Source organism: Bos indicus x Bos taurus, chromosome 16, assembly GCF_003369695.1.
Source record: "Bos indicus x Bos taurus breed Angus x Brahman F1 hybrid chromosome 16, Bos_hybrid_MaternalHap_v2.0, whole genome shotgun sequence".
Lineage (NCBI taxonomy): Eukaryota > Metazoa > Chordata > Mammalia > Artiodactyla > Bovidae > Bos > Bos indicus x Bos taurus.
This window is the reverse complement of record NC_040091.1, coordinates 60,325,001-60,350,116: the sequence shown is the minus strand read 5'-3', so window position 1 is coordinate 60,350,116 and position 25,116 is coordinate 60,325,001. Positions and strand designations below refer to the sequence as shown.

At 38.1% G+C, this 25,116-nt stretch overlaps 1 protein-coding gene across 3 annotated transcripts in view; it reads left to right on the top strand.

The window, feature by feature from the left end:
* The window catches only part of LOC113906816 (torsin-1A-interacting protein 2-like), a 44,573-nt gene extending 23,414 nt beyond the window's left edge, over nucleotides 1–21,159 (top strand). For 2 of the 3 annotated variants that reach the window (XM_027565474.1, XM_027565472.1), the window contains exons 2-5: nucleotides 9,264–9,407; nucleotides 11,335–11,844; nucleotides 14,693–14,797; nucleotides 15,608–21,159. In XM_027565474.1, the coding sequence (XP_027421275.1) occupies nucleotides 9,374–9,407; nucleotides 11,335–11,844; nucleotides 14,693–14,797; nucleotides 15,608–16,368 (1,410 nt within the window). In that variant the 5' untranslated portion in view covers nucleotides 9,264–9,373 and the 3' untranslated portion in view covers nucleotides 16,369–21,159. Of the gene's footprint in view, nucleotides 1–9,228; nucleotides 9,408–11,334; nucleotides 11,845–14,692; nucleotides 14,798–15,607 lie in introns of all 3 variants that reach the window. The other variant, XM_027565473.1, reaches the window with a different exon arrangement.
* The last annotated feature ends 3,957 nt before the right edge of the window (nucleotides 21,160–25,116 follow it).

Genomic DNA, 25,116 nt, shown 5'->3' with positions numbered 1-25,116 from the left:
AGAAGGAATATTAAGTCCATACATCATAAGACTGAAGTTCCCAGGATGGAATAGAGGTTGGGTAAGGTCCTACTGCTCTCCCAGCCCCAGTTTTATTCTTGAGAGTAGCTTTCCTTTGTTCTGTCTCCTCTCAGCTGGTTGTGACAAAATGCATAGGAAACTGTTGTTGAAGCGTGCCTTTGTAACATAAGTTCCCTGTGTGTGGGCTCAGAGTTAACCCTTACAGGTTTTTCATTTTGATTCTTAACTTTTCCTCACAGAAGCTAATACATTACATTTTATTACTCATTTAAAAAATTTATTAACATCAGTCATTTTATAGAAAAGTGCTGAAAATAGTATTCACCTATGCACCCAAATCTAAAATATATTAACATAGGAAAGATGTCCTGTGCTCTTGGATTGGAAGAATTAATATTGTTAAAATGGCCATACTACCCAAAGCAAAGCAGTCTACAAAATGTAATGTGATTCCTTATCAAATCACCCATGACATTTTTCACAGAAATAGAACAAATAATCCTAAACTTTATATGGAACCATAAAAGACCCAGAATTGCCAAAGCAATCCTATGGGGAAAGAACAAAGGAGAAGGCATAACCCTCCCAGACTTCAAGCAATACTATAAAGCTACAGCAATCAAAATGGGATGATATTAGCACAAAAACAGACATACATGGGTCAGTGGTACAGAATAGAGAGCCCAAAATTAAACCCCCACCCCTGTGATCAGTCTTCAACAGAGGAGACCAAAAATATACAATGAGAAAAAGACAGTCTCTTCTGCAGGTGATGTTGGAAAAGTTGGACAGCCACAGGTAAATCTGTGAAGTTGAAACACACTCTCATTGCATACAGAAAAGTAAATTAAAATGTCCTAAAGACTTAAACATTGAAACCATAAAACTCCTAGAAGAGAACATACGCAAAACATTTGACATAAATCATACCAATATTTTCTTAGGTCTGTCTCCCAAGGCAATAGAAATAAAAACAAAAATAAATGGGACCTAATTAAACTTAAAAGCTTTTGCACAGCAAAAGAAGCCGTAAACAAAAAGACAGCCTACAGACTGGGAAAAAATATTTGCAAATGATGCAGCTGACAAAGTCTTAATTTCCAAAATATACGAACAGCTGATACAATTCAACAACAAAAAACGAACCCAAATGAAAAATGGGCAATTTTCATACAATAGTAGGATACAAATTCTACTCAAGTTTTTATAAACTAGGAGACACTGAAACATATACAGGGACATAAAACAGTTGCAAAAATTTCATGAACTAAAGATACTGAAATCATACACTATAAATCTTAATCATGTTGAATTGGTTCATGGTGCTTCTACTTTTCTGTATATTCGTTTTGATAATTTTTGAGAGTTTTATATTGAAACTCCAAATAAAAATCTTAATTTTAGTGGAACTATCTGTAATTTTGTTCTGTATTGTCCAAGTCTCCTGTAATTGTGAAAGAGAAAAAGAAAAATGGGCAGAGACCTAAATAGACATTTCTGAAAGAAGACATATAGATGACCAATAGGCACATGAAAAAGATGTTCAGCGTCACTAATTACAGGAATGCAGATCAAGACTATAATACAGTGAGGTACCACCTTACACCAGTCAGAATGGCCGAGATTAAAAAATGTACAAATGGAATTTTCCTGGTGTGCAGTGAATAAGAGTCTGTCTGCCAGTGCAGGGGACATGGGTTTGATCCCTGGTCTGGGAAGATTCCACATGTTGAGGGGTAACTTAAGACCACGTGCCACAACTGCTGAGCCTGAGCTCTAGAGCCCACAAGCCACAATTCCCGAGCCCACTTGCTGTAACTTCTGAAGCCTGTGAACCCTAGAGCCTGTACTCCACAAGAGAAAGCCACCACAACGAGAAGCCTACACATCGCAAGAAGAGTAGCCCCCATGCTCTGCAGCTATAGAAAGCCCAGCCCACAAAGCAACAAAGACCCAGTGCAGCTGAAAATAAATAAAAATATTAAAAGAGAAAAAGCAGCTCTTCTTAGAAAAAAGGTCTACAAATAGCAAATGCTAGAGAGGGTGTGGAGAAAAGGGAACCCTCCTACACTGTTGCTGGAAGTGTAAGTTGGTGCAGCCGCTACAGAAAACAGTACGGAGCTTCCTCAAGAAAACTAAAAATAGAATGACCATACAACCTAACAGTCCCACTCCAGACAAAACTATGATTCAGAAAGAGGGAATTCCCTGGTGGGTCAGTGGTTGGGATTCTTTGCTTTCACTACTGAGGCCCTGGGTTTAATCCCGGTGGGGGAACATCCTGCAAGGTTCTTGGCATGGCAAAAACAAAAAGATACATATACCTCTATGTTCATAGTGCCAAGGCTGTCCACAGTAGCCAAGACATAGAAACAGTGTAAATGTCCATGGATAGAAGATGATATGTATAATCTAAAATATGACTCTAATGAATTTATGGAAGGGAAAGACTCACAGACAGAGAATGGACTAGTGGTTGCCAACGGGGGAGGGAAGGTAGGGAGAGGCGTGGAGTGGGAGTTTGGGGTTAGCAGATACAGAGTATTATATACAGAATGGATAAGCAACAAGGTCCTTGTGTAGCACAGGAATTCTGTTCATAGATAAAGTATACTAACATTTTGCCACATATACCACATTTTTTAAAAAGTGCTTAACAGATGACAGTTGAAACTCATTCTCATCCTCTTTCTATCCTTTCCTCCACAGAAGCAAACGTATCTTTTCTGATCATGTGTTTAATTTTTATGTACATTTAAACAATGTACATTGCAATAAAAAAGTTGAACACTTTCAACATTTTATTACTCAGTACCAGTTGTATATGAACTGTGTTATGCATCAGTTTGTAAAATCACTCTCACAACTTGTAATTTTGTGTGTTCCAGGCTGCTAAACTTGGTTTTATTACTGCAGTGCAGAGATCATTCTATGTACCAAACAGTGAACAACACCTGCCAGGTTGTCAAAGCATTAACATTGGTACATTGAGACGGAGCAGAAAGGGTGCGCCCTAAAAGACAGAGCCAGGGGACATCCCTGGTGGTCCAGGGGCTAAGACTCCGAACTCCAAAGCAAAGAGCCCAGGTTCAATCCCTGGTCAGGGATCTAGATCCTGCATGTCACAACTAAGAGTTCACATGCCGCAACTAAGACCCAGTGCAGCCAAGGTTAAGGCCAAGTCGCTTCAGTCGTGTCCGACTCTGTGCGACCCCATAGACGGCAGCCCACAAGGCTCCCCCGTCCCTGGGATTCTCCAGGCAAGAACACTGGAGTGGGTTGCCATTTCCTTCTCCAATGCATGAAAGGGAAAAGTGAGAGTGAAGTTGCTCAGTCATGTCCAACTCTTAGCGACCCCATGGACTGCAGCCTACCAGGCCCCTCTGTCCATGGGATTTTCCAGGCAAGAGTACTGGAGTGGGGTGCCATTGCCTTCTCCATCCCTCAGCCTACTCCCTGTTGTATTCTCCATAGACAATAAAACCTTATTACTTGAACCTGATTTGAGCCCTCATGGAGACAGTTAAAGGAAAACAGTAAGTTTTGCTGCAGATTTCAGGATCACAGGGAAGAAAAGATACCTGCCAATGATAAGGCTAAGTTTTATTTAAGTGGGAAAATGAATCATTGTAACCTCTATAAATGGGGCACTGAAAACCAGTATTTCACAATTGAACCTGTAAAGAAGGGATTGACTAAAAGCGAACATCCTCTGTGCTAAGTGAAGCATGTAGGTCTTCATCAGTTTTCTTTTTTTTTTCCTTTCAAGATACCATCAAAGATGGGTGGTGGTGTATTTTGAGATGCTCATGGATGGTTTTTCCTGAAGCTGCAAAAAGTTTTCAACATGTCCATTTTCCATCAGAATGAGGTGCTACCTCAGTTCTGTTATGCAGTCCAGAGGTTTCTAATACGCACATTTCCTGGTATGGATTAGACACAGTTCAAAAAATTGACCTGCCTCTGGAATCTGCCTCCAGGTCTCCCAGATACCCCACCATGTAATTTTTTCTGAAGATACATCAAGAACTTCTGTGATTACATCATTTCTTCCTTGTAGCCTTGAGGGAATACTGGTTCAGCTATGAACAGCAGTGTGTGTCAAAGGGTCTGAGTGAAATGGGCTACAGAAATGATGTGTGCCTTGTGATAAGAAAGGCATATATTGAGCACTTGTAAAATTATAGATGTATCTCTGGTGTTCCTTTGCAGATTACTTACTGACTGCAACCTAGTTTCCAAGTAATATGTTTTTGTTTTTTTTTTAAGCATTCAGTTAGGTTTACATGAAATAAAGTTTATTGAAGATATCCTACATGCAACAAGGTGCACAGATTTTAAGCTTGATGACAAATGTAACCACCACCCCAGTAAAAATATAGAACACTTTAATTACCCCAAAAGGTTTTCTCATGCCCTTTTCAAGTCAGTAGTCCTTACCCTCAGAACCACTTCTGTTTTCCATCACTGTAGACCATTGGCCATTCTAGAACTTCATATAAATGGGATCATTTGGCATATAATCTTGAGTGTGGCTTTTTTCCCTCATCACATTTTTCAGATTCATCCATCTTATGTATCAGTAGTTGGTTCATTTTTTTTCCATTTAATTATTTTTGAATTACTCTATAGTATTTATCAGAGAAGGCAATGGCACCCCACTCCAGTACTCTTGCCTGGAAAATCCCATGGACGGAGGGGCCTGATAGGCTGCAGTCCATGGGGTTGTGAAGAGTCGGACACGACTGAGCGACTTCACTTTCACTTTTCACTTTTGTGCATTGGAGAAGGAGATGGCAACCCACTCCAGTGTTCTTGCCTGGAGAATCCCAGGGACAGGGGAGCCTGGTGGGCTGCCGTCTATGGGGTCGCACAGAGTCGGACACGACTGAAGTGACTTAGCAACAACAACATAGTATTTATAGGCTTCGCAGGTAAAGAATCCGCCTGCCAATACAGGAGACACATGAGACTCAGGTTTGATTCCTGGAGTGAGAAGATCCCCTGAAGTAGGAAATGGCAACCTACTCCAGTATTCTTGCGTGGAAAATTCTTTGGACAATGGAACCTGGTGGGCTATAGTCCATAGGGTTGCAGAGTTGGACATGACTGAGTGCGTGCGCGCACACACACACACACACACACACCCACACACCCACACACCCACACACACACACACACGTAGTATTTTATGCTTCTTAAATTGTATATAAAGGCTTTAATATTGTACATTTATGAATTTTTGATACATAAGTTGTTAATTGCTGTGTATAATATTACATTTAAAGAATATGCCACAATTTAAAAAATCTAGTTCCTTATTTATAGACATTTAAGATTTTCTCAGTTTTTCCTCATTTTTTTTTTAACAATGCTGCCACAAACACCATTGGGCACTTTAGGAAAAGTTGCTCTAAGGTGCATGTCTAAAAGCAGAATTGCTGATTTGTAGAATGTGTGTGTCAACTCCGCATTGCCCTATTGCCCTCCCAGGTTGTAACAGGGGCCTCATTGTCAGTACAGGTCTGCTGCTGCTAAGTCGCTTCAGTCGTGTCCAACTCTGTGCGACCTCATAGACGGCAGCCCACCAGGATCCTCCATCCGTGGGATTTTCCAGGCAAGAGTACTGGAGTGGGGTGCCATTGCCTTCTCCGCAATACAGGTCTGAGTATCTCCAAATCCTCACCAACACTTGGCATTACATTTTTTTTTTCCAATCTGGTGGTCGTGAAATGGTATCTCATCATTAATTTTTGCATTTCCTTGCCTACATTTCTTACCAATTCATTAGACTTTTAAAGTCCTCGTTTTATTTAACTGCTTGTTCATCTCTTTTGCCCACTTAAAAAAACAAAATAGCAGTATTTGTCTCTTAACTGATCTGGGGTAGTTTTTATGTATTCTAGATATTAATCCATTGATGATTATATGTGTTGCTGATAGTTTTCTAGTCAGTGAATTTATCTTTTAACCTTGATTTTGATGATTTGTATAGAGATTTAACTTTTTAAATGTCATCACATTTGTTCCCCTCATCGTTTAACCTTGAGGTTATAATGGTATTCCCCACTTTCTTCTGAAAATTTCAAAGTTTTGCACTTTACCCTTAGGTCTCTAATCTTCAATTGATTTTTGTGGAGGTAGAAATCTAGTTTTTTTCCCATTTGAAAAATCAGTTGTCCCCAAACTGTTTACTCGCTAATCCATTCTTTCTCTTTGTCACTCAGTTTCCTTTACTTAAGTGTGTGCATATTTCCTGGCTGTCTATTCTGTGTTATGTTTGTCTGTTCTAATGCCAGTACCCTATTGTTTTTAATATCTTGATATATCTGGTAAAGATTTCCCTCTTTCAGAATTCTTTTTTCTTCCTTCAGAATTATCTTGACTCTTAATTCTTTACTGCTTTTTGTGAATTTTACAGTCCGCTCACTCATTCCATAAGAAACATATAACAGTACAAAAAAATTGTCTGAAGATTTTGTTTCAAATTGCAATGAACTTACAGATTATTTTGGAGGGAATTGGTGTTCAGTTCAGTCACTCAGTTGTGTCTGACTCTTTGCGACCCCATGAACTGCAGCTGACCAGGCTTCCCCGTCCTTCACCAACTCCCAGAGCTTGCTCAAACTCATGGCGATCATGTCAGTGATGCCATCCAACCGTATAACCCTCTGTCGTCCCCTGCTCCTCCCACCTTCAATCTTTCTTGGCATCAGGGTCTTTTCCAGGGAGTCAATTCTTTGCATCAGGGGGCCAAAGTATTGGAGTTTCAGCTTTAGCATCAATCCTTCCAATGAATATTCAGGACTGATTTCCTTTAGGATTGACTGGTTGAATCTCCTTGCAGTCCAAGGGATTCTCAAGAGTCTTCTCCAACAACACAGTTCAAAAGCATCAATTCTTTAGTGCTCAGCTTCCTTTATAGTCCAACTCTCACATTCATACATGACTACTGGAAAAAACATAGCTTTGACTAGACGGACCTTTGTTGGTAAAGTAATGTCTCTGCTTTTTAACATGTTTTCTAGGTTGGTCATAGCTTTTCTTCCAAGGAGCAAGTGTCTTTTAATTTCATGGCTGCAATCACCATCTGCAGTGATTTTGGAGCCCCCCAAAATAAAGTCAGCCACTGTTTCTACTGTTTCCCCGTCTATTTGCCATGAACTGATGGGATCAGATTGAATGTTGAGTTTTAAGCCAACTTTTTCACTCTTCCTCTTTCACTTTTCATCAAGAGGCTCTTTAGTCCCTCTTCGCTTTCTGCCATAAGGGTGGTGTCATCTGCATATCTGAGGTTATTGATATTTCTCCTGGCAATCTTGATTACAGCTTGTGCTTCATCCAGTCCAGCATTTCTCATGATATAATGTGCATATAAGTTAAATAAGCAGGATGACAACATACTGCCTTGATGTACTCCTTTCCCGATTTGGAACCAGTCTGTTGTTCCATGTCCAGTTCTAACTGTTGCTTCTTGACCTGCATACAGATTTCTCAGAAGGCAGGTCAGGTGGTCTGGTGTTCCCATTTCTTGAAGAATTTTCCACAGTTTATTGTGATCCACACAGTCAAAGGCTTTGGTGTAGTCAATAAAGCAAAAGTAAATATTTTTCTGGAACTCTCTTGCTTTTTTGATGATCCAGTGGATGTTGGCAATTTGATCTCTGGTTCTTCTGCCTTTTCTAAATCCAGCTTGAACAACTGGAAGTTCACAGTCCATGTACTGCTGAAGCCTGCCTTGGAGCATTACTTTGCTAGTGTGTGAGATGAGTGCAATTAGCATTAAATGGCCTTGAATCTTACTGTCGATACACACAGTATATTTCTCTACTTGGGTCCTTTTTATCTTCTTCAGTAAAGTTTTAATACTTTTCTCCCTAAAAGTTCTTTTTTTAAAAAATAGTTTTATTGAGGTATAATTTACATACCATAAGCTTCACCCCACTCCAAAGTCCTTGTATATGTGCTGTAGATTCATTACTAGGTGCCTTGTAGTTTTTATTATGAGGTGCATGCATACGTGCTTGGTTGCTTTAGTCGTGTCCAACTCTTTGCAACCCTATGGACTGTAGCCCACGAGACTCCTCTGTCGCTGGATTTTCTATGTATTTTTAAAGTTTTGCCTCATCTGCTGTATTCACCTGACCTCTTGCCAACTGACTACCACTTCTTCAAGCATCTCGAAAACTTTTTGCAGGGAAAACACTTCCACAACCAACAGAATGCAGAAATGCTTTCCAAGAGTTTGTCAAATCATGAAGCATAGATTTTCATGCTACAGGAATAAACAAACTTATTTCTTGTTAGCAAAAATGCGTTGATTGTAATGGTTCCTATTTTGATTAATTAAGATGTATTCAAGCCTAGTTATAATGATTTAAAATGAAAAAACCCAAACCACAATTATGTTTGCACCAACTGCATATAAGATATAATTGAGTTTTTATTGCTTATAAGTTACCTCTGGTTTTGATTCCTTTTGTATACAGCTTTTAATAATTGATATATATTCTTCTTTGATCTACAGTCCATGTGGTTGCAAAGAGTCAGACATGACTGAGTGACTGAACACAACGACTTCTTTGAGCAGTGTATAGAAGGGCATTGTATAAAGAGAAAACTGTCTCCATGTTTTATAAAAGAATACTGTAAGAGAACCACTCTTAGTGATGAAACTCCAAATGTGTATTTGCTCTTCCTAATACCAAGACAGCCACCTTCATCTGTAGGTCACCCCTGTGCATGTTCCTTGTTAATGAAAAATGGAAGTTTCTGGTAGGCAAACTCTGAGAAATTTGTATGGGACAGAAATTGAAGATATAAGGGAAATCTGCAGTGATTAACTCAGCACTGACTTAAATTTTTACTCTTGGAATTACTTTTTATTTCAGTTTCAAAGGTGTTTCCTTAAAGATTCTGGTCACTTGTTCTTACTTTTTACATCCTTCCAGACACACTAGAATGTATTAGGAGGTTATGTCATCTATACAACGGTTAATAATCTGAAGCTTTTTTTTTTTTTCTGTTTATCGTCTAGGATTTGGAATATGAGCCTCATGAAAGCCAGAAAACATTTTTTATCCACTAGAAAAGTTTCAGAGAGGAAATAGTACTCAAACTAAACAGATTTAGTAAATAAAGATGAACTAGTCATTTTTCCTATGTATGAATAAAAAAGTCTTTTTAATTCTTCTCATTTTATTTTAGTCACTGTATATATGCCTTGTTTCCTGGGTCCACAGGAAGCATGAGCCTGTTGGGACTTGGGAGAAGAAGAAACCAAGACATCTTTACAAGGAAATCCAGATACTAACAGAAAGTACCCCAGAGTCTGAAGAGATAGAACTCAAACATGACCGACAGAGGACTTAGGGATCCTCCAGAGGGTAAGACTCATTTGTACAGCACGAAGTTTGTGCTGTCGGAAACTAAGGCTGTGCTGAGAAAGTCTCTGGTGATTAAAACTGAAGTTTGGAAGTAAAAAAGAAGTTAATTTCTTGATTTATTATGATTCTTATTCTTTGATATTTACTGAATTTTACCATCATACCAGACCCTAATTATGAAGAAGATTAAGTTTTAGAGACTCCTGTAGTATTGGGAAAATACATCTTAAAAAAGTATGATAGACAGATCTTTAGAGTTATATTTTTAAAAGTCAAGTTAGCTGTGATATGCTATATAGAGAGAGCAGGATCTTTCAATTATAAGGAAAGATGAAATTTAAATTCTTCATCCTGCCCAAGTGTATATATAGGAAATATAGGCAAAATATGAAATAGATTTTTTGAAAGAGAAGGGCATATTTAAATATTTTATTAAGGATATTTTTCAATATATAAAAGTAGCACAGTATAATGAAGTCACATGTACTCAACATCTAACTTCAACTTTTACCTACATAATGCTACTCTTGTTACCTGCCTTGAAATATTTAAGTGCAAATCCAAGACATGATATAATTTTGTTAGTACTTTAGTTTACATCTCTTAAACATTTTACATCTCTTTACATTAAAAAAAAAAAAGAACCAAAATAGCTCTGTCACACCTAAAAATAAATTGTTATTCCACACTATTCTTCATATATACAGCCAATATTCACATTCTCCAATTGTCTCATAATCTCTTTTTCTTCACAGTTGGGTTTCTAATTTTTTTTTCTTTACATTTGGGTCACAGACTGCATTTCATTGATAAGTCTTTTTGGTTGCTTTTTTTTTTAAACTTTATTATGGAAAATTCAAACATATATAAAGTAGAGAGATGAAATGAATTCCGTGACCCAGCTTCATCTGCTGTCAACATATGACTAATGCTGTTTCATTTATACTCTCTTACTTCTCCTTATACCCATATCATTGTATTGAAGCAAAATCTAGATATCATATAATTTTAGCCAAAATACTTGAACACTTATCTCTAAATGGTAAAGATTCCTTTTTAAAAACATTACCCCATTCCTTTATCATACCTAGAAGATGAACCAATAATTCCTTAGTCTCATCAAATAGCTGGTATTCAGATTTTCCTGATTATCTCATTAATACTTCTTTAAAAGTTGGTTTGTGGGACACTGGATCTATAATGTGGTCCACACATTGTGGATGTGTCTCAAGTATCTCAATCAATCGGTCACCCCTCCTTTTTTTTATCTTTTCTTGCCATTTATTTTTATTTCTTGCTGTTACTAAAGAAACAGAGTCTTTTGTCTCTTAGAATTTCAATCATTTTGAGTTTTTCTGATTACATTCCTGAGGCATAATTTAATGTATTCCTCTATCCCTGTGTTTCTTGGAAACTGGTAATTAGCTTTAGAAGCTTGATCAGATTCTGCTTCAGTTTGGCAAGAATACCTCATAGGTAGTATAGTGTACTTCCTATTGCATTGAATTTGGGAAGTTAGAAATGTCTGATTTTCCTTCTTTTTGTGGTATTAAGATTCATCAGTGGGTTCAGGAATTGTCAGCCAGGTTCATTCATTATAAAATTCCTCTTCAGTCTTTCGAATAATGGTTTCAGTTGCTATTGATGATTATTGCCTAGGTTGTTTCATTAGGGAAGAGGATGTATTTAATATTACCAAAAGTTGGTTTGCCATTCAAAATAGTTTTCAATTAATATTATTTGTTAGATTAGCATGATAATAAATTTGGGTAATCAGTCACCTTTAGTGAAAGTCAAGAGAAATAATGTTTAGGAAGAGTGCCTCTTAAGCCATAAAAATCTATATAAATATTTTTATTAATCAGGGACCTTGTTGAAATAAAAAATATAGGGAAATTTTTAAAATTATAAATTTTTGTCTCAATAGACCCTCAAAAGGATTTGGAAAATGATCCATCACTAAATACTCAGGAGGCTACAGTCACTACAAGTACCACTGAAGAAGCTCAGACCCCAGACCCTGCCCCTGGGCTTAACAAAGACCACCAAGAGATAGAAACAGTTGGCCCAGGAAGTACAGATACAGATGCTCAATCAGAAAATCCAGATGAAACAGATTGTGGGAAGTATCTAAAGGATACAGAAGGTGAGAACAGCCAGAGTTTTCAGGGTGGAGAACAAGGCCATCAGCTCCCTTCAGAGAGTCTGAGTGAAGACCCTGTGGATCCAGAAACCAAGTGTTCTCCAAGTGACAAGGTAGGAAGAACAGACGCACACATAGTGGGCAGCTCTGCAGCCCTCCCTGAGCACGTCAGTGATGGACCCGGAGCATCTCAGGAGCCGCCAGTCGTTGACCCTCAGGATGCCCAGAGCCCTGGCCATTCCAGTGCAGGGCTAGAGAGCCAGCACACACTGAGGAGGCGACTGCTGGCACCAGGTGAGAGAAGCCCTGAGCCTGTGCTGTTGTGTACTGTTCTGTCCTGGGAACACAACATAGGTGGGACCCTTCTTTTCAGAGAGCTTTTCTTTACTTCATAGGATTAAGGCCTTTGCATCTTGCCCAAGCTCACAAAGAGATATGACTACATTGAGATTAAATGAGGTTTCTTATCTCCTAAGACTTCCCTGGTGGCTCAGAAGGTAAAGTCTCTTCCTGCAATGTGAGAGATCCAGGTTCAATCCCTGGGTTGGGAAGATCCCCTGGAGAAGGGAACGCAACCCACTCCAGTATTCTTGCCTGGAGAATCCCATGGACAGAGGAGCCTAGCAGGCTATAGTCCATGGGGTTGCAGAGTCAGACACAATTGAGCAACTAATGCTTTCGCTTTCAAGCTAGCTCATTCTGCTCACTACATTAAGATGCTTCCCACTTATACATAAGCTGCATTTTCTAACAGTTTCTATTTATTTACTGTATGTATGATTTTTTTTATTTTTTACAGGTATGACTTAAAAATTTCGCCCCTGGCCTTTTCTTTATTTCTTACGGGCATATTTTCGCTTTCACTTTTTAAAATCTTTTATTTTGGGGGAAACTAAATGCTACATAAATCAAGAGATAGGTATATTTAAAAACCAGCATCAGTGGTATAGTACCCTTGAAGTGAAGTGTTAGTCACTACAGTCTGTGTCTAATTCTTTGTGACCCCATGGACTGTAACCTGCCAGGCTTCTCTGTCCATGGGATTCTCCAGGCAAGAATACTGGAGTGGGTAGCCATTCCCTCCTCCAGGAGTTCTTCCCAACCCAGGGATTGAACCTGGGTCTCCTGCATTGCAGGCAAATTCTTTACCGTCTGAGCCAGTACCCTTAACTCAGTCATATTTCAGTTTTATAGGACTTTGAGCAAATTAGTTATTTCTCTGTACTTGATTTTCCCCACCTGTGTATTCAGGAGAACAGCTTCCTCACGAAGAATAGTTGCAGTGTGCTCAGTCTTTAACTGGAACTCAAGAGATATGGATTCTAGTTGCAGCCCTACCACTTCCTAACTTGGGTGACTTTAAGCAAATCTCCCAACTTCCTGGTACTTCAGTTTCCTATTTGTAAAAATGAAGAAGTTGAACAAGATGATATCCAGCTGGTTTCTTCCAGCTTTTACCTTCTGTGATATTATGGAGTTGGATTGTGTGGATTTGTGTTTTATAAGTACTCTAAAAGCTCAGCCTGAAATGCCTATTTGCCAGAGCAAAGGAATATAAAATGTAAGACATTGTTTTTGTTGGACTTAAATGCGGACTAGAATTCCATGTTTCAGTGTAAGTCAATGACTGATCTCAAATATGCATTTCATTAGTTTACTATTAACTTGAGTGAAGACAAGGGCTGTGTCTCACTCATTGTGTTTCTGTGGCTCTTGGCACAGAGAAGTGACTTTATGAATATTTGTTAAATGAGCAAATGATAGGATTTGTATATGGACCAATATGTGCCATCAGAATTTCAGTGGTATGCAGGTTCACTGAGTAGGGGAAGAAAACATCGTTTTAAAAATGCAGTATAATGTGTGAGAAGCAGCTTAATATAATGGAATGAGCTTATCTAATCCCATGGACGGAGGAGCCTGGTGGGCTGCAGTCCATGGTGTCGTGAAGAGTCAGAGACGACTGAGCAGCTTCACTTTCACTTTTCACTTTCATGCATTGGAGAAGGAAATGGCAACCCACTCCAGTGTTCTTGCCTGGAGAATCCCAGGGATTGGGGAGCCTGGTGGGCTGCCGTCTATGGGAACGCACAGAGTCGGACACGACTGAAGCGACTTAGCAGCAGCAGCAGCAGCAGGTGATAAGAAACCTCTTTCTAATCTCACTTTGGCCTTGGGCAAAGCCCTTGACATCTCTGGACCTCTTGTCACAGTAGGTAAGGTAGGAGGCTAGAGTAGGTGATCATTACAGATCCTTTCAGTCCTTAAATTCTGTGACATATTTTAAAAACCCATATTTTGGTGTGATCTGACTAAATGAACTATTCTTTATAGGTGAAGATGACTGTACTCCTTTATGTTAATAGGGTATGCTATTTGAGTTATTTCTGTAGTAAGGATTATGGGCAGTAGTCAGCTGTCATTGTTATATGAGGTGCCTGGCTGGGGTCAGGCACACATTTTGACTCTAGAGGGATTTAGCTCAGAGTCTACAAAATACTGCCTCCTTTTCACCAACACATTTTAAGATTGATATCACACCCCATACCTGCAATTTTATATAGTTCATAAATTTTCTTAACCTTGTCGTCCTTGTTTCATATACCTCTCATTAAGTTTTAGGCTTGCTTTTTTGTAAGCTATTTTGCAAAATAAGCTATTAGTGTATAGTAATCTCTTCTGTCTTTAAACTTAGTGTCTATTATTTGCATATTTGGGAGTTGAGGAACCTTCTGAAATATAAATACTGAAATTAGAGCATCATTGCCCTGTGATGTTGAGTCTTGTGTATAGTTAACATTTCTTAAATTCCTTCTTAGTTCTGTACATTTTGTCAAATCACATATAGGTTTGGCTGCAATCTTGTTTCTTGGTCCTTGATGTAAGGACTAGTGAAGAATTATGGATGTAACAACAGTATCCTTAAGTGATTTCACAGCATTTTATTTTATTCTTCTAAGTAGAATGAAGTAGAATAGTGAGCCTTAAGTAAAAGACAGGAAAAATAATTAGCTTTGTACAAAACAAACTTTTATGAAGTATGGCATCCTCAGTCAAATTCTTTGCTTTGATAAGAAGTATAAAGGAATGCACATTCTCCTTAGTGTACTGCCTAATAATAATGTTTTGTTTTGTTTTCCAGAGACTGAGACACATCAACAAGAAACACAAGAATTGGAAGAAAACAAAGAGAAGAATGCCCAGGGTACCATAAGAAGGATTGATAAAAAGGATTTTTTGAGCTATGGTGAGAACAAAAGTGGTCTTACTGCAGTAATTCACATTCAGAAATCTGCAGAGAAATACCCAGAAAACTAGCAGATTTAACAGCTTTAGCATTGTTTTAAGTTTTTTTTTTTTTTTTTTTTTTTAATGTTTGATAGTAATATTAGAACAAAGCAATTGAGTTTTAGGGATTTTTTCTTTAGGTGTGTTAGCCAATATTTTGCCATCCTTAACAAAATGGGAATCCCCAATGGAGGAAGGTCTTTTCATAAACAAGAAACTGAAACATTTTTTTGATCGAAGTAAACCTGATTTACAATGTAGTGCTAATTTCAGGTGGGCAATAAAGTGATTAGTTATATATATGTATATTTTTTCAGATTATTTTCCATTATAGTCTATTAAAAGATATTCAATATAGCTTCCTATTAAAGCTGCCTCTTCAGTGAGAAAGAAAGTATTAACTTTTGAAGTGGCATTTTTACATTTTGACCATTTAGGAAAAAATGGCCTATAGGTAGTAGATACTTCTGAGAAGGTATTAATAGAAGAATATGCTGATAGTTCGTTTCTAAACACATCATTAGATATAGAAAAATATACATAAATTATATTTTACCTTTTAACAAAGATATTGTATCTTTAAATAATTTAAGAAATTAAAAAATTTCTGATAGATTTCAACAGCTAAAAATTATAAGGATTTAGGCAAAAGAAACACAACGCAGTCAGTAAAATCTGACAGTGTATCTGCCTCTTTTTAGTTTGCCACAGGCTTTATTTCTGACTCATTCTCTCTAATTTTGTCTTTTATTTTCTCTTTCTCTGACAGGCTCCATCATTTTTTGCTTCCTGGTTCTTATCATAGTTTTGCTAAGTTCTGTTAATAGCAACTATTCATCTCCAGCCCAGCAAGTCCCCAAAAATCCAGCTTTGGAGGCTTTCTTGGTTCATTTTAGCCAACTGAAGGATAAATTTCCAGGCCAGAGTTCCTTTCTGTGGCAGAGAGGACGAAAATTTCTCCAGAAGCACCTCAACGCCTCACACCCCAGTGAGCCAGCCACCATCATATTCACAGCAGCCCGAGAGGGAAGAGAGACGCTGAAGTGCCTCAGCCACCATGTCGCGGATGCCTACACATCTGCCCAGAAGGTCTCTGCCATTCAGATTGATGGGGCTGGGAAAACCCTGCAGGACAGTGATAAGGTCAAGCATTCAGTTGACAGGGAGCTGAGCTCTGGATTTGAGAAGGGCCAGAAGGCAGCTGTGGTCCATCACTTTGAATCCCTTCCTGCAGGCTCCACCTTGATTTTCTATAAGTATTGTGACCATGAGAATGCTGCCTTTAAAGATGTGGCCCTGGTCCTGACCGTCCTACTGGAGGAGGAAACATTAGAAGCAAGCGTCAGCCCAAGGGAAACCGAAGAGAAAGTGCGAGATTTACTCTGGGCGAGGTTTACCAACTCTAACACTCCCAGCTCCTTTAACCACATGGATTCAGACAAATTGAGTGGGCTGTGGAGCCGGATTTCCCACCTGGTGCTGCCCGTCCAGCCAGTGAGGAGCATAGAAGAACGAGGCTGCTTTGTATAAGCTAAGCGCAGAGGTGGTTATGGTCGGCATGGGATTATTAGAAAGTTAGTTGAAAAGCCTTTTTATGTGGAAGGAGGTTGATGAATGTGAGGAAATGCCTGGAAAGCACAAACAAGCTTATTTTAGAAAAGAAATTTTCATTTTTTACTTTCTGTAAAATCTTTCTAATCTAAGCTTGGCAAAGCTAAAAGTTGACCTGACTTTCTTTCCTTGCCTTTCAAGTGAATCAGGTATATACAACTGAGGAATTTTTTCCAATCCAAAAATAGAGCGACAGAATGATTAAATGGGAAGATAATCTTCTCACAGTAACTACAGAGTGATTTTTGTTTTCTTGAGACTCTAAGGAGCCTGTGGATAGTATTTGGACTCAGATTAAAGTAATTACAGTTATAAAGCAGTTAAAATTTTTAAAAATTTTCTATTACATGTTAAATATTTTTAAAACTCATTTTAATAACGTAGTTGCAGGACTACATCTTATGCTTTTTTGCACTTTTGAATAGTATGAAAAAGGAAATAAGAATTCAAATACTTATTTACCTAAATACTATATGTAAGGCAGTATGTTTTTCTTCCGTTAATGAGCTCTAAGGGAAAAGCAGCCTGTGCTCAAGAAATGTTCTTAAAAATTGGAAGTGATGGGGGAACTGTTTATAATCATTGCAAATGAATAAATTGCAACTGGCTGTATCTTTGCTTCAATTTTCTGATATAGAGCAGTGATTTCCAAGCCGTCTACTGGCCCCTCTCCCTTTTGTATCAAAGAAGTTCTTTTTTTGCCCATTTTACATATTGGGATCCTACATAAGATTTAATTGGAATAAAGAGTTCTGCTGATAAGTTTGAAAATCACTGATTAAGGGAAAAGACAGCTTGGAAGATAGGAAATGGGTAGAAAGAAATGAATTAAAACTCATGAGTAGTTAGAAGATGATATACAAGTTTATCATAGAGACATGCTATTTATGAAGAATACAAAGACCTACAGATGATTAGCAGAATGTGTAAACTTGTATTTACTAGCATATTTCTATGCGTTTGTTAATTTGTTACTCAGCATTTCTGTCTCTCCTGATGAAATTCTGTAATTGTCTAAGATGCGTTTGAATGCTTTATGCAGAACTGATTTTAATAACCAGTTGAATAGTAGGTTTTTATATGGGTACGTTGGCATAACTTTACCATACTGTTTACTTATTGTACAGTGATGGAACATTATATAATGTAGTTCATTTCTTGATCTTCTAGTTAGAAGAACCAGTAGGTTAACAATTAGAAAAATGCAGGAGATATTATACTTAGTGAGAGGAAGTAGAAATGGTAGGTAGATTCTAAGAGGTTTTAACAGCTAGTATTAATTGTTGGATCATGTTCTGTGATTGTAAGAAAGCTCTAGAACAGTGTTTATGGAGACAGTGATTATTGATTTGCATTTCACCCCTAAAGCAGAAACTTTAGTAAAATGATCTTGACCTAGTGAAGGATCTAACCCATTACATGGCATACCTAGGAACTATCACCATGAACCTCGAATATTTCAGCTAGGTTTTGACCTCCAAAGTCAAGTGACTAAAGGGTAGAAGGTTTTTCAAAAACAGTAATCAGATATAGGGGTCTTTATTGATACCTATAGAGAGATAATAAAGATATGGGAGGAAGAATCTGTTTGAAAGTGTTTGTCACAGGAAAAACGTATAAATCTGTTCCAACCAAGACCTGACACTGTGCTCAATTGAGTGTAGGGCCACATACCTAAAGGAGCTGTTTTCACTGGGGCCTTTGTGAAGGACTCTTCTGCTAGATTTGAGGCGAGACTTTCCTGAACAAATAGTTAAAACATAGTGTATATGAGATCAATATCAATACAGTATAAAATCAATAGAAATGGAAGGAAAATCTATATACCATATTCAATTTTTTTTCAATATTTCTAGATCTCAGATGCTAGCATTACATCACTTTCATTCATTCACTCACAAAACCAGTGGTGCCTTGTAGAACTGATGCCTGCTGACCTGTGCTACTTTGGATCTGTAAAGAGCCGGTATGGAGTATGTACGTGTCATCAGTGACTCAGATCACAGACAAAGATTGTTTCTTCATTCAGTTGAATATGGTGTTTCCTCATTTCCTTTCAGTATAATTTAGAAAAACATTTCCAAATGTCACTTTTCTTTAAAAAAACAAAAACAAAACTCTTTGGTCTTTGTTAAAAACAGCTTCCCTGGTGGCTCAGCTGGTAAAGAATCCACCTGCAATACGGAGACCTGGGTTTGATCCCTGGGTTGGGAAGATCTCCTGGAGAAGGGAACGGCTACCCACTGCAGTATTCTGGCCTGGAGAATTCCATGGATTGTATAGTCCATGGGGTCGCAAAGAGTCAGACATGACTGAGCGACTTTCATTCACTCACTCACTTCGTTAAAAAAAGTCTCCTTCAATGTGAAAGTGCAGTCAGCTGAAACTGTTGTCAGTTTTCTATCCACTATTTCAAAAATCATTTTTAAAAGAAGCAGTATGTTAGCTCTGAGTCTTCTCATGAATACAATGATTTATTCTTAAAGCATAAAATTTCATATTTTTTAAATGTACAAATAAAATCTATTATATAATGTACTCTAATTTCTATTCAGTTGTACTTTTTTTTTTTACATTTTTCAAGTTTTCAAATTTTCTTTTATGTTCATCTTTCATTACTGTGATAGTTTGTTTGACTTCGAACAATGACTTGTGGGCATACGATAACCATGCATGATATCCAAGCATTGCCGTTTAATTATTATCACAGAACAATTCTCATTATGTTATACATTAATGTAAGTCACTTCTTTGAGTGATATCAGAGTTCTGGAAGCAACTGGTAGAACTATAGACCGTCTCTAGACTTAAGTGTCTTTCCCCATGGGGTAAATTTTGAGTTTCCCAGTTCCCACAGGTTAGCAGTGAAGTTCTAGGGATTCATAAAACCAAAGGTAGCAATGCTGTTGTTTCTATTTCTAATTTTTAAATCAATTAAGTAATTTAAATATTATTTCATCTGAAACCTGCCAAGCTTATGTGGTGAGTAAGGTACAGCAGGCCTGTGACCCACCATCCTCCAGGTAAAGACCCAGGTAAACAGTGTTAGCTGCTGAGGTGGGTTTGTCCCTTTCACAGTTTTTAATTGTTTGATTTATATAGGAAGCGTAAGGAGCACTGATGTTAAAAATACAACGAATTCATCATGTGGAAGTAGTAATTCAGCAAGGTAGTCTTCACTGGGACTGTATTTGCATACATCTGACCAGTTTTTATGCAGCATAATCAGGTGTCCAGTACTTCAGGACCTAAGCAGAAGATATAATCATTATATCTGATTATCATTTAATGGGAATAAAGCTTATATACAGTTTACTGATAGAGAAGGACTTTCAAATAGGAACCTGACACCTTATTTATATCATCTGGAAATAAAAAATAATTATAAAAGTAAGACATCTTTATAAAGCCTTCGACATCATTTTATAAAAGCAGTTTTTAATCTATCTGTCATGTTGAATATGTAGTTAAATACTAATCTTCATTTTAATATTTTGTCAATCAGCATAATATATTTCACTTTGAAATTTATTTATTGAAAAGTCATAGTGGTTCTATTTTCTGTTTGTGTTTTTCCAAAATTAAAATACCTTGGACACTATATCACTTGCTCAACGGGACTGTTGATATTTGTCTTTATATGTGTATTATGATTATTATTAATGATTACAAATACTATAATCCATAGAACTATGATGAAATGATTATTTTAAAATATTTTCAGGGTTCTATGAGTTTATGAAATACTGAGGCTTGTGAGTCACATGGGAAATACTTGTTTTGAATAATACATTTACAAAGAAGGTATTACCAATTCTAGAGAGAACTAACTAAAAATATCTGTGTAAAACAGTTTTTCCAGATGACTTTAAAATATCCCTTATTCCTATTATGTTAAGTTTTAGGCTTTAGGCTGTAAAGTAGCTGATGATGTGGGGCCTAAATTTGCCTCATTCAGAGACTGGGCTATGGAAACTCATTTCCAAAATACTGCCCTATCAGATCTGTATATGGCAATGCTCCTCGACTGGTTTTAAAAATTTACTAACTAGTTAAGAGCACTATAGCCTTGTCTAAACGGCCTACAACCAGTATCCCCTAATGTGTAAATAATTGGTAAAGGTACAAATAATTTAGTCTTCAATGCCTTTCCTTCCAGGGTTACATGCTGTGTTTACTTCAGTTTGTTTTGATGGCTTTAAAAATCCATAGATTGGTTCCTATACTGAGAAATGATCTCCCACTTTTCCTTATTGAGGCTCATAAACTAAATTTGTCCTTGGCTAAGAGCAGTCACCTGAACCAGAAAGAACATTTTGGACTTGGGAAGCAGCGGGCTGAGTAGGCAGGAAGATGCGCTGCTTGGCACCCCCGCCCACAGCAGTCAGAACCTTCTTTCTGTGCCCACACTGGCCTCTGCCTTCTAAAGCCCAAAGCTCCAGGCAGTTGCTTCTGGTTGGTCAAATTACAGGAGATTAAAATATGTTTGTCATCCCTGTCATAAAAGAAGCACACATTGACCTTCAAACAACTGCATTTTGCTTTTTTTCTACTTAACATAAATGGCCCATATTAATGTCTAAATTCTGGGTATTCCCCTTCTTCCTTATGTAACCATGATTGTGTTTTCATTTGTTTTTCATTGATGTTGACGAATGTGCCTTATTCAAATTATGTGGTTTTACCAAAAATAAATCTCCTTAATTTTTCTCTGTTGACTAATTCTTGATTCTGTTTCTCAAAATGGCAAGTTTGTAGAAATGGGTATATTGTCATTGATGATGGGAAGGGAGACGGCCCTCATTTGGTAGTAAGTTCAAGAGCCAAAGAATCCTGTGAATGTCAGGTGGCTCTTGGCCATCAGTTAGTGGCCTCTTTGGGCATTCTACATGTGCTCTTTTTACTTAACAAGGCTTTCTTGAGTAAGAGAGAAACAGGACTTGGCTTAATAAGTAGAGCTCAGGGAATTGCTCCTAACCTTGGTGTGCTGATTGGGAATTGTGTTACTCTTAAGGGCAGACATCTTTCAGTGTGTTGGGGTTGGGTGAACTGAGTTTTGAAAATCTGAGATTTATTCTTACAGTTCAGAATAATAGAAACTCTTGGGAATCAGCATGTCTTAAAATAAGAGCTTTCCATGGAAAGAGCTAAAGTCAAAGGATAAGTCGAGCCTGAAGGTAAAGAACATTCAGTTCTGCAAACAACCACAGTGGGTTTGTAGCAACATGATTTTTTGATTCTTATTCATAAACTCACCACTAGAGGATGTTAACATACTTTTCCAAATATATTGGAACAGACTGAGGCATCAGTACTGTGAAAATTTTTAATAAGGAAAAGATGTGCTATGAATTATTTGGTTACTGTAGAAATTGTAATTTTAAATGTATACTATAAAAATGATGTCTGAAGTTGCATTCTGGATCATGGTATATTTGATACAGAAGCTGACAATGATTCTTTGCTTGCCCAAACTTTAGTCAGGCTCCTGAATATCTTCCTAGGCCTATCTGTGTACTTCAGAATGAATATCTTCCTAGGCCTATCTGTGTACTTCAGAAAATAAAGTTTTCACAAGAATCCCAGTTTAACTAGGACCCTCCACCCTCAGTATCTAACCTGTTTCCTCATCCTTCAGCATCCCTTAGTCAGTGGTCCGCAACCTTTTTTGGCACCAGGGACTGATTTCATGAAAGACAGTTTTTCCACAGACAGTGGGTAGGGACATGGTTTGGGGATGGTTCAGTTTAGTTCAGTCGCTCAGTCGTGTCTGAATCTGCGACCCCATGAATCACAGCACGCCAGGCCTCCCTGTCCATCACCAACTCCCGGAGTTCACTCAGACACACGTCCATCGAGTCAGTGATGCCATCCAGCCATCTCAGCCTCTGTCGTCCCCTTCTCCTCCTGCACCCAATCCCTCCCAGCATCAGAGTCTTTTCCAATGAGTCAATTCTTCGCATGAGGTGGCCAAAGTACTGGAGTTTCAGCTTTAGCATCATTCCTTCCAAAGAAATCCCAGGGCTGATCTCCTTCAGAATGGACTGGTTGGATCTCCTTGCAGCCCAAGGGAGTCTCAAGAGTCTTCTCCAACACCACAGTTCAAAAGCATCAATTCTTCGGCACTCAGCCTTCTTCACAGTCCAACTCTCACATCCATACATGACCACAGGAAAAACCATAGCCTTGACTAGATGGACCTTTGTTGGCAAAGTAAAGTCTCTGCTTTTGAATATGCTATCTAGGTTGGTCATAACTTTCCTTCCAAGGAGTAAGCGTCTTTTAATTTCATGGCTGCAGTCACCATCTGCAGTGATTTTGGAGCCCAGAAAAATAGTCTGCCACTGTTTCCACTGTTTCTCCATCTATTTCCCATAAAGTGATGGGACCGGATGCCATAATCTTCGTTTTCTGAATGTTGAGCTTTAAGCCAACTTTTTCACTCTCCACTTTCACTTTCATCAAGAGGCTTTTGAGTTCCTCTTCACTTTCTGCCATAAGGGTGGTGTCATCTGCATATCTGAGGTTATTGATATTTCTCCCGGCAATCTTGATTCTAGCTTGTGTTTCTTCCAGCCGAGCATTTCTCATGATGTACTCTGCATATAAGTTAAATAAGCAGGGTGACAATATACAGCCTTGACGTACTCCTTTTCCTATTTGGAACCAGTCTGTTGTTCCATGTCCATTTCTAGCACATTACATTTATTCTGCACTTTCTAGTCTAATGCCACCACTGATCTGACAGGAGGTACGGGTCTGCAGCCCGGAGGTTGGGGACCCCTGCCCTAGGTGATGTCTCATCACCCTGGCCTGCCTTCTGCAAGAATTCCATTAAGTCAGTTTAGCCAGAACCCCTGTTATCCCTGGTGTTTCCTCTTAGTTGTTTTCTATCCCTGCACCTTGGCTCTAAATTCCCTCTTGCCCAAGCTGTGTTTGGAGTTGAACCCTGTTTTTCTCCACACTGTAACATCCCATTGCAGTGGTCCCTATACCAGCATTAATGTCCTGGATGAAGTCTGCCTTATCATTTTTAGCACATGTCATTGAATATTTTTTCTTTAACAAGTAGCTTCATCAAGCTAAACTAGGGAAGGAACTTAGCTACTGAAGTCCTTAGCTACTTTAAGAAAAAGGAACAAATCCTGTTTCATATATGTGCAGGGTACTCTTTACCAAGGAATCCACCCACATGATATATGAATTTAGGGCCTGCAGAAGGCCTTCATACACACACACACTACAAATGAGACACAAGTCATTTTTTTTGACTTGTAGCCTGACACCTTTTAGGATCTCTAATTTTCTAATATACAAACCAGTACTTAAGATGAACCCTCAACTTGGTAATGCCTTTTATTATAATACCAAAGATGCCATTTTAAGTTCTCACTTTAACATCTTTTTGTAACTCTGAACATGTAACGATAATAGATAAAAGAAATTCAAGAGAACTTAAAAAAAACAGAGCCATCATCATTGCTAATTATTAGAGAAATGCAAATCATAACAATTTAATGAGGTACCACTTCACACCAAACAGAATGGCCATCATTTAAAAAGTCTACAAATAACAAATGCTGCAGAGGCTGTGGGAAAAAAGGGAACCCTCCTACACTGTTGGTGAGAATGTAAGTTGGTGCTGTCACTATGGAAACCAATATGGCGCTTCCTCAGAAAACTAAAAATAGAGCTGCTGTATGATCCTGCAATCCCACTCCTGGGCATATACCCAGACAAAACTAAATCAAAAAGATACATGCACCTCGATGTTCATAGCAGCACTATTCACAATAGCCAAGACTTGGGAACAACCTAAATGTCAATTGACAGGTGAATGGATAAGGAAGATGTGGTAGATATATACAATGGAATATTACTCAGCCATAGAAAAGGATGAAGCATCATTTGCAGAAACATGGATGGACCTAGAGATTATCATACTAAGCTAAGTAAGTCAGATGGAGAAAGACAAATACCATATGCTTGCCTGTGAAATATAAAATGACATGGTCTGAAAAACAGAAACAGGCTCACAAACTTAGAATACAGAATTGTGGTTGCCAAGGGGGAGGGGGGTGGGGAAGGGAAGGATTGGGAGTTTGGGGTTAACAGATACAAGCTATTATATATAAGACAGATGAACAACAAAGTCCTCTTATATAGCACAGGGAACAATATTTAATATCCTAAACTATAATGGAAAAGAATATGAAGAATGTATATATAACTGAATCACTTTGCCACATAGCAGAAATTAATGCAATGTAAATCAACTATACATCAATAAAATTAGAAACAAAACAAAGCCAGGTTCAAAAGCAACAGATGCACCTTTGAGGATCAGAAACTGTGCAAACAAAGTGGTAAGTGGGGCTGAAGCCACAGGCCTGCTGGGCCCTGCATCCAGTCAGGCAGAGGCTTCTGGGTGCTTAGAACCAAGTGCCCCATGTGAGGCGCACCAGGTTAGTTGTATAAACAAGACAGCTGATAGCCAAGCCCTGCAAAATTGGTATTGTTGTCCACAAAACAGAGTAATTCTTTGCTTCAAGCAGCTTTTTAAGAAAACACCTTGTTTGACTGCCTCTTATAAGTGCACTGCCAGTCAGTTTCATAATTTCTTATATTCCATGTAGTTTGACTGGAGAAAGTTAATTTAAAAAGTCC